Below are 13,588 nucleotides of genomic sequence, written 5' to 3' on the forward strand. Positions count from 1 at the left end.
CCAAATCTATTTCAATGTAACATAAACAACATATTCTAAGTGTTTTTGGACAAAAAAATAATAAAAATTGCAAATTATCAAAAAACCCTTTACAAACTTCTTCTTGGTCGTGGTCTTTTTTCTTGGTCGTGATTGCCTTGCCTTTGCCCTTATCGGATAATTCGTTCCTCTTCTTACGGTTCGAAACAGTTGGGGGTATACGAGGTTCACATGGTTCTTCCACTGCAAAATAACACACAAATAAATAAATAAATATACATAATATAAAAATAAACAAATAAAAATAGGAAAGAAAAAAAAAGGAAAAAAAAATCAATAAAGTAAGAATTCGACAGCAACCTGTCGAAAGTTGTAGCAAAAATCGACAGCTAGCTGTCGATTTTTCCAACATTTTCGGCAGGTTGCTGTCGAATTAACAAAAGTTAAATTTCAAAATTTTCACAAAAACCGACAACAAGGTGTCGATTTTTGCATAATTTTCGACAGCAATCTGTCGAAAAGTTTGCAAAAATCGACACTTTCAGGTCAATTTTTGTGAAACGAAGAACAACCCACGAAATCTCAAATCAATGCTCAAATCGACTGAAATCAGATGCACCCATTACTAATTAACGATCATTTCTACCTAAAACAATCAAATCCTAATTACCCATATCAAATAATCAAATCCTAACTCAATATTAAAGAAAAAAAATCGAAACCAAATATTACTTGTGATAACGAAGGCGGCGGCGGCTTGATAACGATGGAGGTTTCGGCGGCGGCGCCGTTCGGCGGTGAGCGACGGTGGAGAGGAGGAGCGGCGCCGGTGGGTGAGGTGAAAGGGGTTTTTTTTTCTTCTTTGATTTGATTTTAAAATAGGTAATTTCAAAAAGTTTTTGATATAATTGATATTTTGTATAAAAGGGTGTTTTTGTTTTTTTTTCATTTCATTTTGATATTAAAATAAGAAAAAAACTTATAAATATGTACTCAATTATGGTTTTAAACTTGGTAGTATTGAACTAAGCAAAAGTTAGGATTTGTTATAGTGATCCCCTTAATAAAAATAACACTTGAAAGAGGCAGCCGGCAACAACAATACTATTTTAAAGGCATAATTGCAATAAAACCACTTAATTCCAGTGAATGACCCGTCGTAATTTGGCTACCGCGATAACTTGCAACAAGAATAACATTTTGAGGGGACATAGACTTTTTTTCTTAATATATGGGTGGAATGTGGGAAAATTGGAAATAAATAGGGGGTGAAGTGCAATTTGCCCAATTTCGAGTCTACTTTTCCTATATATTTCTTCCATTGTTATATATTTCTTCCATTGTTATAATTGTTATGTTTATTGTTCTTTATTTTGTATATCTGCAGCTGCAGGTGTTCGTTCTACTTGGAATTTATAAGGTAATCAATTATTCTATTCAATAATTAAATTCATGTGTTTATTCCCAGTTTGTTCCTTGATTTGATTAAGAAATTACAGAGAATTGCTAAGAGAAATTTAACTGAAGAGTTTACCACCACGAAATCAGGATTTTAGAATTAAACATTTTTTAATTATTATTTACATTCTTATTACAGAGATTACATTTTTTCATTTTGATTATAGGCTAAGTATCGGCCACCTCTGAATTAAGGTCAAATTAGGAAAAAACCTCTCAACTATGAGTCTTCTTACACGTTCATCCTTGCGCCATCAAATTTAGTGGAATTTTTTAGATTATGTGTAATATTCTCCAGTTTGAAAGATGATCGATCATAAGATGTGTCTCTTGGCTTGTAAATATCTTGATTGTAAAATGAGTCCACGGAATCAAGAAAATTATGTTGGATTTGACACCACAAGTGTGTGTAAGAAGACTAATAATTGAGGTGTGGTTGTAATTAACCAAACATGAAGGGTTGTTTCGTAATTTAACATTACCTCAGGGGTTGACCGTAATTTACCCTTGATTATATTTTAGAATATTTGATTTATTTTAGAGATTACATAGAACTGCAAAGAGAAAACTGCAATGAAGAGTTTAACCACCACAAAATTCAGGATTTGAGAATCAAGCATTTTTTCTTTAATAATTATTTTACATTTTTTTTGAATTATTTCATTATTACCGATAAATGCTAAAGCCTACTCACTTGTATTTATGGAATTGCAGAAATGCTGGTTTGATCATGGAGACCAAATTCTGAGTAGAGGACTCAACTTGGAATCCATTTCAGATTCTCTTAAAAGAAGCTTAGATTTCTTAACTGCCAAAGCGTCGGATGTTGACGAACAAATCAAGAACTCGGAGCTATCGGGTAAGAAGAAAAGAAAACGAGAAGTTGAGGACTGGTTGAAACAGGTGCAAGTTATTCAAACCGAATTGTCTGCACTTGAAAACGAAGCAGATTCAGAAGGGTTTGTTAGTAAGTTTCTGGGGAGCGATCGAGCACCAAAACTGCAAGAAAGAGTAGACAAACTTGTTGAGCAAAGTCTTCATTTCGGTGAACTTGTTCTTGATGCTTGTGATATCCGGGGGGAGGCGTTGTTGACAACTAAGCTGGTCGGTAAAGCATTTGAGGATAATGTTGAAAGAACTTGGCAACTTTTGGTGACTGATAAAGTGCCGAGCATTGGGATTTACGGTATGGGTGGTGTGGGCAAGACTACTCTGACGAAGCACATCCACAACAGACTACTAGAAGAACTGACTCAAGAATGCGTTTTTTGTTTAGCTTTCGATTCAACGGAACGTAGAAGTGAATTATTGCTAGGAATCACACCTTGTGCATTGCTTTGGTTGAATGTTTTGCATTTTAAATTTGGAATTTATTTGTGCTCAATCATGCTTTGTTCGGTTTTAAATCTCACCTTAGGACATTTATGATACGAAGTGTTGGTAGTAAGTGATTTGGGATATGATTTGGACCTTCTTTGAACCGTTTGAGCCTTTCAAGCCTACCCTTTTTGTCAAATTATCCTTAGAACCTTGATTTGAGCCTCGGAGAAAAGGTGTTCTTTCTTTTAGCCAATATGTAGAAGGTAGAAAAATGGAGATTTTTGAATAATTATCCCTTGGTGGTCGGTCGAAAAATTCTTATAAGATCTTTCTTCTTCTTCGAAAAAAAAAAAAAAAAAAAAAAAAAAAAGAAAAAAGATAGATATATATGTGCATCTTCATATATATATATATATATATATATATATATATATATATATATCTAAATTCTTCGATTCGAAAAAAATAAAATAAAATAAAAAAAGGGAGAAGAAGAAGAATAGATTAGAAGGGAGAAATAAGGACTAGTTGTTGAGTTGTGTTGAAAACTCGATCCATTGCCTCAAGGCAAAAGTGTTGACGTGTGAATTTTGGAGAATCGAGTTTATTTAAGTCCCTAGAGGTGAATTCATTGTTTCAAACGCCTATCTTTCAAATTTTGGCGTAATCACCTCAATTCAAGAAAATTAGCCACATATACCCATATTACCTACCTCGGACCAAAGAGCCTAACAATTGAAAGCCACAAAGCCCCAATGATCCCAGTAGCTTATTGTTCGATATTAGTTGAGTAAAATAATTTGGTGAGTATTTAGAGTCAAATATATGCATGTAAGTATAAATTCTTTCTATCTTTAACTTGCAAATATTGGATACTTGAAGCAATTGTATGATTTGTGATTTTTGGTAATGGTGAGTGACTAAGTACCGTTGAATGTTAAGCTTGCGAATACCTAGGAATTATCATCATAATTGCAAGTTCTGAAAACGCGAAGTTGACCAATCGATCTATGTAATGAGATGTATTGTCATGGTTTGTGTTCTTAATTTGATTTTACTTGAGGACAAGCAAAAGTTCAAGTTTGGGGGTGTGTTAAGTGTATATTTATACACTTAATTGTACCTTTTAATTGGAGCTTTTGGTGTGTTTTTACGATAATTGGTGCTTAAAATGGCTATTATTTGTATTTTAGGTGCAAATTGAAGAATTGGCAACTTTTGGGGTGAAAACTGCAAATTCAGAGAAAAAGTGGGCCAAAAGTGAAAAAATCAGATTTCTGCAGAATTAAAGACCGCACGGCCGTGCGGATTTTAAAGCGTAATCTCACACGGCCGTCCGGATGGACGTAGGGGCGCAGTGAAGGAAGTTTAATTACACAAGGAAACCCGCCCTATTATATTTTTGCACCCTATTTAAAGGCCACAAGCTCACAATTAGACGTATCTTTTATCTTTTACCTTTTATCTTTATTATTAGTTTTTAGTTTTTTATCTTTTCTACACGCAATCAAGGAGCAAGAGAACGAAGACGAAGACTTGACGACTCTTCATCATAGTTTTCCTTTTTCCTTTTCTTTTCTGATTTTTATGAATTTTCGTATTTTTATTATGCTTTTCGTAACGAACATGAGTAGCTAAGTTTTTATTCTAGGATTTTGTTGGAACCCTATGTGGTAGTTCGAACCTATTTTTCTACTTTTATGCAAGTTTAATTCTTCGATTATTTCTTCTATTTTGATCGTATTTAGTGCATGAGCGTAGCTAACTTATGTTGCTATTGGTTATTGTTAGAATTGATTTACAGATCGTTTTAATAATTAGAACAGGGATAGAAGAGCCTTCGAGTAGTTTTTCACCGAATGTGTGTGTTAATTGCATGTATTATCGTAGACATACAGATAATACCTTAGGTAGCCGTTTACGAGACTTGTTATTTAATGCTTTATTTATACTAGGTTTGCATAGACATATAGTGAATCTTTTATGAATAATAGGTTTATAGCGCAGCGACAGCTGGTTATGAATAATTTCGTGTCTTGGGTTAATAATCGGGAATCGTAACTTGCATGATAGGAGATTAATCTGGTGAAGAATTATCGCATAGGGGGAAGATAAAATCCTAGATCCGTTTTATATTGATATTTTCTCGTGTTTAATTGCTTTCTTAATTAGTTTAATTTATTTAGTTAATTAAATTGACAACCCTGCGTAGGCTGGATAAAAATCATAATTGTTAGGATTTGGTACTTAGGATTAAATAATTTACGTATTCCCTGTGGGATCGACATCCGACTCTCACGAGTCTACTTTACTACTTGTTTGCGATACGTACACTTGCGTGTTGGTATTTAGCACCCAACAAGTTTTTGGCGCCGTTGCCGGGGAATACGGCTAAATTATTTATTTATCCTAATATTAAATTTGAGCAATTTTTCTTACTTCAGCCAATTTTTTTATTTAATTATTTTTTTTATTTTTATTTTTTTTTAGGTACTTTTTATGCGAAGAGGACACGATACGAGCTTATTACCTCTCGATCCCGAAATTGAGCGAACGTTTAGGCAAGCCAGGAGAATTCAAAAGTTAGCTCAAAACGCTCCCGTAACAATGGAAGAAGAGATTAACCGTGGGGAAGGTGACCAAAGGCCCCCACCGAATGTAGCGAGGGAAGTCGTTATCGAGCAAGAGCAACGCCAGCTAATCAATCCACCGCCTCGTCAACGAGCGCTGCATGAGTACACCGTCCCGACACTCAATGGGTTTCAATCAAGCATCCAGCAACCCCCCATTGAAGCCAACAATTTCGAAATTCGAGCGGGACTCCTCACGATGCTCCAAAACAATGGTCTATTCAGCGGATTGGCTCATGAAGATCCACATCTTCACTTGGTCAACTTTCTCGAAACGTGTGACTCGCACAAGATGAACGGAGTAGCACCCGAAGCACTGCAACTCCGCCTGTTCAAGCACTCCCTACAAGGAGCAGCCCGAGAATGGTTGCAAACTCGTGCACCGCACTCCATCTCGTCGTGGGCCCAGCTAGCACAACTTTTCATGAACACATACAACTCCCCAACAAAAACTGAGAGAATCCGGCGAGAAATTCAAAACTTCATACAAGAAGCCGGTGAAGCATTATTCGAGACGTGGGAGCGGTTCAAACAGCTAGTAAGGAGGTGCCCGAATCACGGACTTCAAGAGTGGCGTCAACTGCAAATATTTTACGATGGACTGCAAGACAACTCGAGGACCGTGCTCGACTCTGCAGCTGGAGGCATGTTCATGAGTTTGACTTACGACGAAGCATACGAACTCTTGGAGCGAATCGCTAGAAACAAATACATGCGGGCATCGGATCGGTCGAATAGCGGAGCAGTCAAGACCGGAGGAATTTTGGAGTTAGACGGAGTCACAGCAATCACGGCCCAGTTAGAGAAGCTATCGAAGCAAGTAGCGGCTTTGCAAACTCAGCAAGTCCATGCAGTTCAAGTTCCTGACCAGCGCGTAGAAGAAACGGAGTCTCTGAATTATGTGCATGACACCAACCGACAACAGAGGAACCCGTACTCCAACACATATAATCCGGGATGGAAGGATCACCCTAACTTTGGGTGGGGAGGAAACCAGCAAGGGCAAAGGCAAGCACCACCTCAAGGTCAACCGCCTAACTATTCACGACCAGCTCCCGGATTCCAAAATCCGCCTCAAGCCCAACCTCAAGGTGGAGATCTCGCAAATATCTTGGCGCAGTTCATGACAACCACCCAAGCCTCCATCCGAAATTTGGAAACACAGATGGGTCAACTTGCAACCCAACTAACAGCGAGACCATCGGGAGCACTGCCATCAAACACGGAAGATCCTCGGAAGAACAACATCGAGCAGTGCAACGCTGTAAGTTTAAGGAACGGGAGACAATTGGAGGAAGCCCCACGAAAGGAGAAGCAAAACACGGTAATCGAGAAGCCGAATGTGATTGAGGAAAAAGAAGCAACTCGCAGGGAACCGCCATCTCCCACAGTGATCTCACGAGTCCCTCAAGTCCCATATCCTCAAAAGCTTCAAAAGAAGAAACTCGATGCCGAGCATCAAGGATTCTTGGACAAGATAAAGGAAATCCACATCAACATTCCGTTTATCGAAGCCATTCAAAAGATGCCAAAGTGGGTGAAATTCCTCAAGGAGCTCGTGACAAAGAGGAATAAATTGCAAGGGAACGAGATCATCCAACTCACGGAGCAATGCAGCGAAATTCTTGTACGACCCCTTCCTCAAAAACTCGGCGATCCAGGTAAGTTCACTATCCCTTGCACTATTGGAGGTAGAAATTTTAGGTCACTCATTGATTTGGGTGCTAGCATTAATCTTATGCCTTATTCCATTTACAAAAATCTTGGGTTAGGTGAGATTGAACCAACGGCTATAACCCTTCAATTAGCCGATAGGTCTTTAGTTTACCCAAAAGGTATTTTAGAGAACGTGCTAGTGAAAGTGAATAAATTTATTTTCCCTGTGGATTTCGTTATTCTTGATATAGATGAAGATAGGGAGATACCTCTTATTCTAGGAAGGCCGTTTTTAGCCACGTCGAAAACTCTAATTGATTGCGCTAGTGGTGATCTTACAATGACGGTGCACGATCAAACGATCAAATTTAACGTTTTTAGTGCTAATAAAAATCCATGTGATGATAATGATTGTTATGCTATTGATCTTGTGGATTTTACAAATCATGACGATTTTGACGTTTTGATCTTAGACCATGGGAAAGGATCTTTGAGTGCAGGAAATGGTGGCGGAAACGGTATTCGAACGGAGCAATTTTATTATGCGAGCTCAATTTCAACTCCGCCGAGGGACAGTCAAAAGAGTTGGGATGATAACAATGATGAACGTGCAAGGTGGATGTGGCCACCTAACGAACCAAACGAGCATTATTGGGGAGAGGAATTCAATCGCCAAGTGACTTCGGTCACGTTAGCTTGAACAAAGAAGCAGACAAAGTCCGGCTGAAGACTGTAAACTTAGCGCTTCTCGGGAGGCAACCCGAGCTTTCGTTTTTTTTGTTATTTTAAATTTTTAGTTTTTCTTTTATTTCATTTAAAAAAAAAAGTTTCAGGGGCACTAATAAGAAGTTTTTATTTTGCAGGGACCGAAATGCAATTATTGACACGGCCGTGCAAGAAAGAGGGCGAAATCTCACACGGCCGTGTGAAACTTCGAGGAGGCTACTGCCCAAAACCAGCTTTTGGCACGGCCGTGCGGATTTTAGGCCAAACTCTCGCACGGCCGTCTGAGATTCGAAGGGGCTACTGCCCAAATCCGGCTTTTGGCACGGCCGTGCGGATTGCAGGCCTAAATTCCGCACGGCCGTCCGGAAAAAAAAAAAAAAAAAAAAAAAAAAAAAAAACGGGGCCGATTAAAAGGGTTTTTCAACCCACAATTCTCACAATTCTAATGCTCATGCGCACGGTGGAGTTGGTGAGCAAACCGACGGTGGTCCCGACATTTAAACAGGTGTTTTCTATCCTTAAACTCCGGGCGAATCACATTGAGAGCAATGTGAATTTTAAGTTTGGGGGTGGTTAACTACTTGTTTTCGTTTATGTGCGCTTTATTTGTGTCTTAATTTTTTTTAGTTTGCATGCTTTAGTTTTGTTTTCGTTGAATCGATGAATTATGATGATGAGAGATGGTCAATGTTTGATGATGAGACTACTTGTTTTATGCTTTTAAGAAGTAGATATTTGTTTAGCTTTCGATTCAACGGAACGTAGAAGTGAATTATTGCTAGGAATCACACCTTGTGCATTGCTTTGGTTGAATGTTTTGCATTTTAAATTTGGAATTTATTTGTGCTCAATCATGCTTTGTTCGGTTTTAAATCTCACCTTAGGACATTTATGATACGAAGTGTTGGTAGTAAGTGATTTGGGATATGATTTGGGCCTTCTTTGAAACGTTTGAGCCTTTCAAGCCTACCCTTTTTGTCAAATTATCCTTAGAACCTTGATTTGAGCCTCGGAGAAAAGGTGTTCTTTCTTTTAGCCAATATGTAGAAGGTAGAAAAGTGGAGATTATTGAATAATTATCCCTTGGTGGTGGGTCGAAAAATTCTTATAAGATCTTTCTTCTTCTTCTTCGAAAAAAAAAAAAAAAAGAAAAAGAAAAAAGATAGATATATATGTGCATCTTCATATATATATATATATATATATATATATATATATATATATATATATATATATATATATATATATATATATATATATATATATATATATATATATATCTAAATTTTTCGATTCGAAAAGAAAAAAAAAAAAAAAAAAAAAAGGGAGAAGAAGAAGAATAGATTAGAAGGGAGAAATAAGGACTAGTTGTTGAGTTGTGTTGAAAACTCGATCCATTGCCTCAAGGCAAAAGTGTTGACGTGTGAATTTTGGAGAATCGAGTTTATTTAAGTCCCTAGAGGTGAATTCATTGTTTCAAACGCCTATCTTTCAAATTTTGGCGTAATCACCTCAATTCAAGAAAATTAGCCACATATACCCATATTACCTACCTCGGACCAAAGAGCCTAACAATTGAAAGCCACAAAGCCCCAATGATCCCAGTAGCTTATTGTTCGATATTAGTTGAGTAAAATAATTTGGTGAGTATTTAGAGTCAAATATATGCATGTAAGTATAAATTCTTTCTATCTTTAACTTGCAAATATTGGATACTTGAAGCAATTGTATGATTTGTGATTTTTGGTAATGGTGAGTGACTAAGTACCGTTGAATGTTAAGCTTGCGAATACCTAGGAATTATCATCATAATTGCAAGTTCTGAAAACGCGAAGTTGACCAATCGATCTATGTAATGAGATGTATTGTCATGGTTTGTGTTCTTAATTTGATTTTACTTGAGGACAAGCAAAAGTTCAAGTTTGGGGGTGTGTTAAGTGTATATTTATACACTTAATTGTACCTTTTAATTGGAGCTTTTGGTGTGTTTTTACGATAATTGGTGCTTAAAATGGCTATTATTTGTATTTTAGGTGCAAATTGAAGAATTGGCAACTTTTGGGGTGAAAACTGCAAATTCAGAGAAAAAGTGGGCCAAAAGTGAAAAAATCAGATTTCTGCAGAATTAAAGACCGCACGGCCGTGCGGATTTTAAAGCGTAATCTCACACGGCCGTCCGGATGGACGTAGGGGCGCAGTGAAGGAAGTTTAATTACACAAGGAAACCCGCCCTATTATATTTTTGCACCCTATTTAAAGGCCACAAGCTCACAATTAGACGTATCTTTTATCTTTTACCTTTTATCTTTATTATTAGTTTTTAGTTTTTTATCTTTTCTACACGCAATCAAGGAGCAAGAGAACGAAGACGAAGACTTGACGACTCTTCATCATAGTTTTCCTTTTTCCTTTTCTTTTCTGATTTTTATGAATTTTCGTATTTTTATTATGCTTTTCGTAACGAACATGAGTAGCTAAGTTTTTATTCTAGGATTTTGTTGGAACCCTATGTGGTAGTTCGAACCTATTTTTCTACTTTTATGCAAGTTTAATTCTTCGATTATTTCTTCTATTTTGATCGTATTTAGTGCATGAGCGTAGCTAACTTATGTTGCTATTGGTTATTGTTAGAATTGATTGACAGATAGTTTTAATAATTAGAACAGGGATAGAAGAGCCTTCGAGTAGTTTTTCACCGAATGTGTGTTTTAATTGCATGTATTATCGTAGACATACAGATAATACCTTAGGTAGCCGTTTACGAGACTTGTTATTTAATGCTTTATTTATACTAGGTTTGCATAGACATATAGTGAATCTTTTATGTATAATAGGTTTATAGCGCAGCGACAGCTGGTTATGAATAATTTCGTGTCTTGGGTTAATAATCGGGAATCGTAACTTGCATGATAGGAGATTAATCTGGTGAAGAATTATCGCATAGAGGGAAGATAAAATCCTAGATCCGTTTTATAGTGATATTTTCTCGTGTTTAATTGCTTTCTTAATTAGTTTAATTTATTTAGTTAATTAAATTGACAACCCTGCGTAGACTGGATAAAAATCATAATTGTTAGGATTTGGTACTTAGGATTAAATAATTTACGTATTCCCTGTGGGATCGACATCCGACTCTCACGAGTCTACTTTACTACTTGTTTGCGATACGTACACTTGCGTGTTGGTATTTAGCACCCAACATTCAGCGAAGTACATGGACGACAAATGACACTAAATCCCCAAGTCGAAGAAATAGCAAAGTCTGTGGTGAAAATGTGTGACGGTTTGCCCCTAGGGATCATCACCGTAGCTGGAAGCATGAGGGGTGTGACTGCAGTTCATGCATGGAGAGATGCAATGGAGGAACTACAAGAATCTGCTACGGGGAACGACCGTATGGATGTTAAAGTTTTTAAAGTTCTCAAGTATAGTTTTGATCGATTGGATCCAGATCATCGAAGACAAGGAAACGAGGACGGATACACGAAATTACAACATTGTTTTTTGTATTGCTCATTGTATCCGGAAGACTATCTCATACCGCGACATGAATTAATCAGAAGATTCATTTCAGAAGAGTTGGTCGACAAAAGAAAGAGTATGAAAGCACAATTCGACAAGGGCCATTCCGTACTCGATAAATTAGTGAATGTTTGTTTACTCGAAAGGTCTCGTGATTACGATGACCGTGATTGTGTGAAGATGCACGATCTAGTAAGAACCATGGCCATGAAGATTACCGAAGGTAAATCCAAGGTAATAGCCGGGTTTTACGATCATTTGAGGGAAATTCCAAGTGAAGAAGTGTGGACAAAGGATCTCGAGAAGATGTCGTTAATGCACAACGACATAAAGGAAATTCCTTATGGAATATCTCCTAACTGTCCTAAGCTCTCAACATTGCTATTCAGTTGGAATGTTGAATTGCATTACGTAGCGGATTCGTTTTTCTCGAAAATGCATGGCCTACGCACTCTCGATTTGTCTTACACCGCTATTAAGGAGCTGCCGGATTCTTTATCCGATTTGGAGAGTCTCAAAGCCTTGATCCTCGGGAATTGCAGTAGTCTTGTACACGTATCTGATTTGGGAAAGATGAAGGCACTAAAGGAACTCGACCTGTCGTTTACACAAATAACGGAAGTACCTCGAGGAATGGAAAAACTAGTCAACCTCGAATTCTTGTCGTTGCGAAATTTCTATCAGTTGAAGGTTCTTCCCACGGATTTTATATTCTACCTCAGAAAGCTCAAGTGTCTCTATCTTCCGTATTACCTAGAGGCACCGATTGTGGAAATCGAGATGTTGAAAGAGATGGAGGAGTTTGAGGGGAGGCTCAAAGATGTATGTGATTTCAACCGATTTATTCGATCTCAAAATAGTAAGGGGCACGCCGTTTCCTACCGTGTACAAGTCGGGAAGGTAAATTTTGAAGCGTTTAAAAACGATATGAACTTCAGCAGTGTGATGTTTAGCTCGGCAGACTTTAAGACGACAAGAGAGGAGAGAGAAGTGGTTACGTTATTGGCAAGTGCCTTTCGGATGACTTCAGCATTCCCAGTTCTCTTAAAATCTTGAAAATTGAACTCTGCCACGGAATAGAAAGTATTCTGAAAAACGAGCAATCGATCGTGTTTTCGTCTCTTAGAAGGCTTAACATTTTTTACTGTAACAAGATGAAGAAATTGGGGCTGCTAGGGTCGGATTTCCCGAACTTGGAAGAAATCCGTATCAAAGGCTGTCCAGTATAGAAGACATCATAGTGCAAGAAGTAGAAGCAGAAGGTGAAGAAAACGTCTCTCTCCCCAAGTTGAAAACATTAGAGTTACGTAACCTCCCGAGACTGAAGAGCATTTGTAAGGCAACAATGAAGTGCGGTTCCATCGAGAGAATTGAGTTATGGGGATGTCCGTTATTAAAGAAAGTGCCTTTGTATTTTCCTAGATAAGTAGTCGTCGATGCACAAACGAATTATTCTCGTCCGGCGTCTCTTAGAGAAATCAAGCTACTGCAAAACGAGAGAGAATGGTGGGAATCGTTGGAGTGGGACAATGCTTCACTCAAGAAGAATCTCCTACAACCGTTGCTCACGTTTGAAGAGTCAATCAGGGTGAATCTTCCCGTTTCTTCTATTTCCAGAAACCACTTGGGTGCTATTGGTACACTTTGAGCTTGTGAAATTTTTTTACGGTGCGCATTTTCCCTTTTTTTTTTTTTTTTTTTTCTGTGATTGTAAGTGTTATTCTTTTTGCTGAAACAAACATCATCATCCTTTTTTCCTTTTCCTGCATTATTTTTTGATGGATTATTGTATGATATGATCATCTTGAAGATAGTTTAGAGTAAAAAGTGGATACTGTTGGCGGAATTGACTTGAAGAGAAGATTTGGTGGATATGGGAGAATATTTTGTTGATATATTTTCTGATATCTTTTATTTGTTTCCTATCTTGTAAATTATGTTTCCTATTTTACTTATGGCTAATGTCTGTATATTAGCACGTGAAAGAGAATGGAGAAATATAGAATTTTCTTTGTCAAAATTTATCATGGCACCAGAGCCAGCAAAATTCTAAAAAAAAAAAAAAAAAAAAAAAAAAAGGAGAAAGCAAAACGGGGAAAAGAAAAACAAACAGTAAGTCAAATATCTCCATGACCGGAGGTGATAGTGGCAAGAACAAGATAGACATGGTGACGCCATATACGTTAACCTCGGCTGACAATCCAGGAGCCTTGGTGACTCATGTACAATTGAAGGGAACTAATTACGAAGAATGGGCCAAAGCCATGAAAGTGGCGTTGCGGGCTAAAAGGAAACTC

General features: G+C 37.5%; 1 protein-coding gene across 1 annotated transcript; it reads left to right on the forward strand.

Moving 5' to 3' along the window:
- The first annotated feature begins 10,836 nt into the window (after positions 1–10,836).
- LOC148771208 (putative disease resistance protein At4g10780) lies at positions 10,837–12,347 on the forward strand. The gene has a single exon (XM_088817536.1). The coding sequence runs from the start codon at positions 10,995–10,997 to the stop codon at positions 12,345–12,347; it is 1,353 nt and encodes a 450-aa protein (XP_088673662.1). The 5' UTR covers positions 10,837–10,994.
- The last annotated feature ends 1,241 nt before the right edge of the window (positions 12,348–13,588 follow it).

Source organism: Erythranthe guttata, chromosome 4 (assembly GCF_056151865.1).
Source record: "Erythranthe guttata isolate IM_541 chromosome 4, IM_541, whole genome shotgun sequence".
NCBI classification, from domain to species: domain Eukaryota; kingdom Viridiplantae; phylum Streptophyta; class Magnoliopsida; order Lamiales; family Phrymaceae; genus Erythranthe; species Erythranthe guttata.

Coding starts and splice junctions, on each gene's coding strand:
- LOC148771208 (XM_088817536.1), top strand. CDS start 10,995: ATGACACTAAATCCCCAAGTCGAAGAAATAGCAAAGTCTGTGGTGAAA.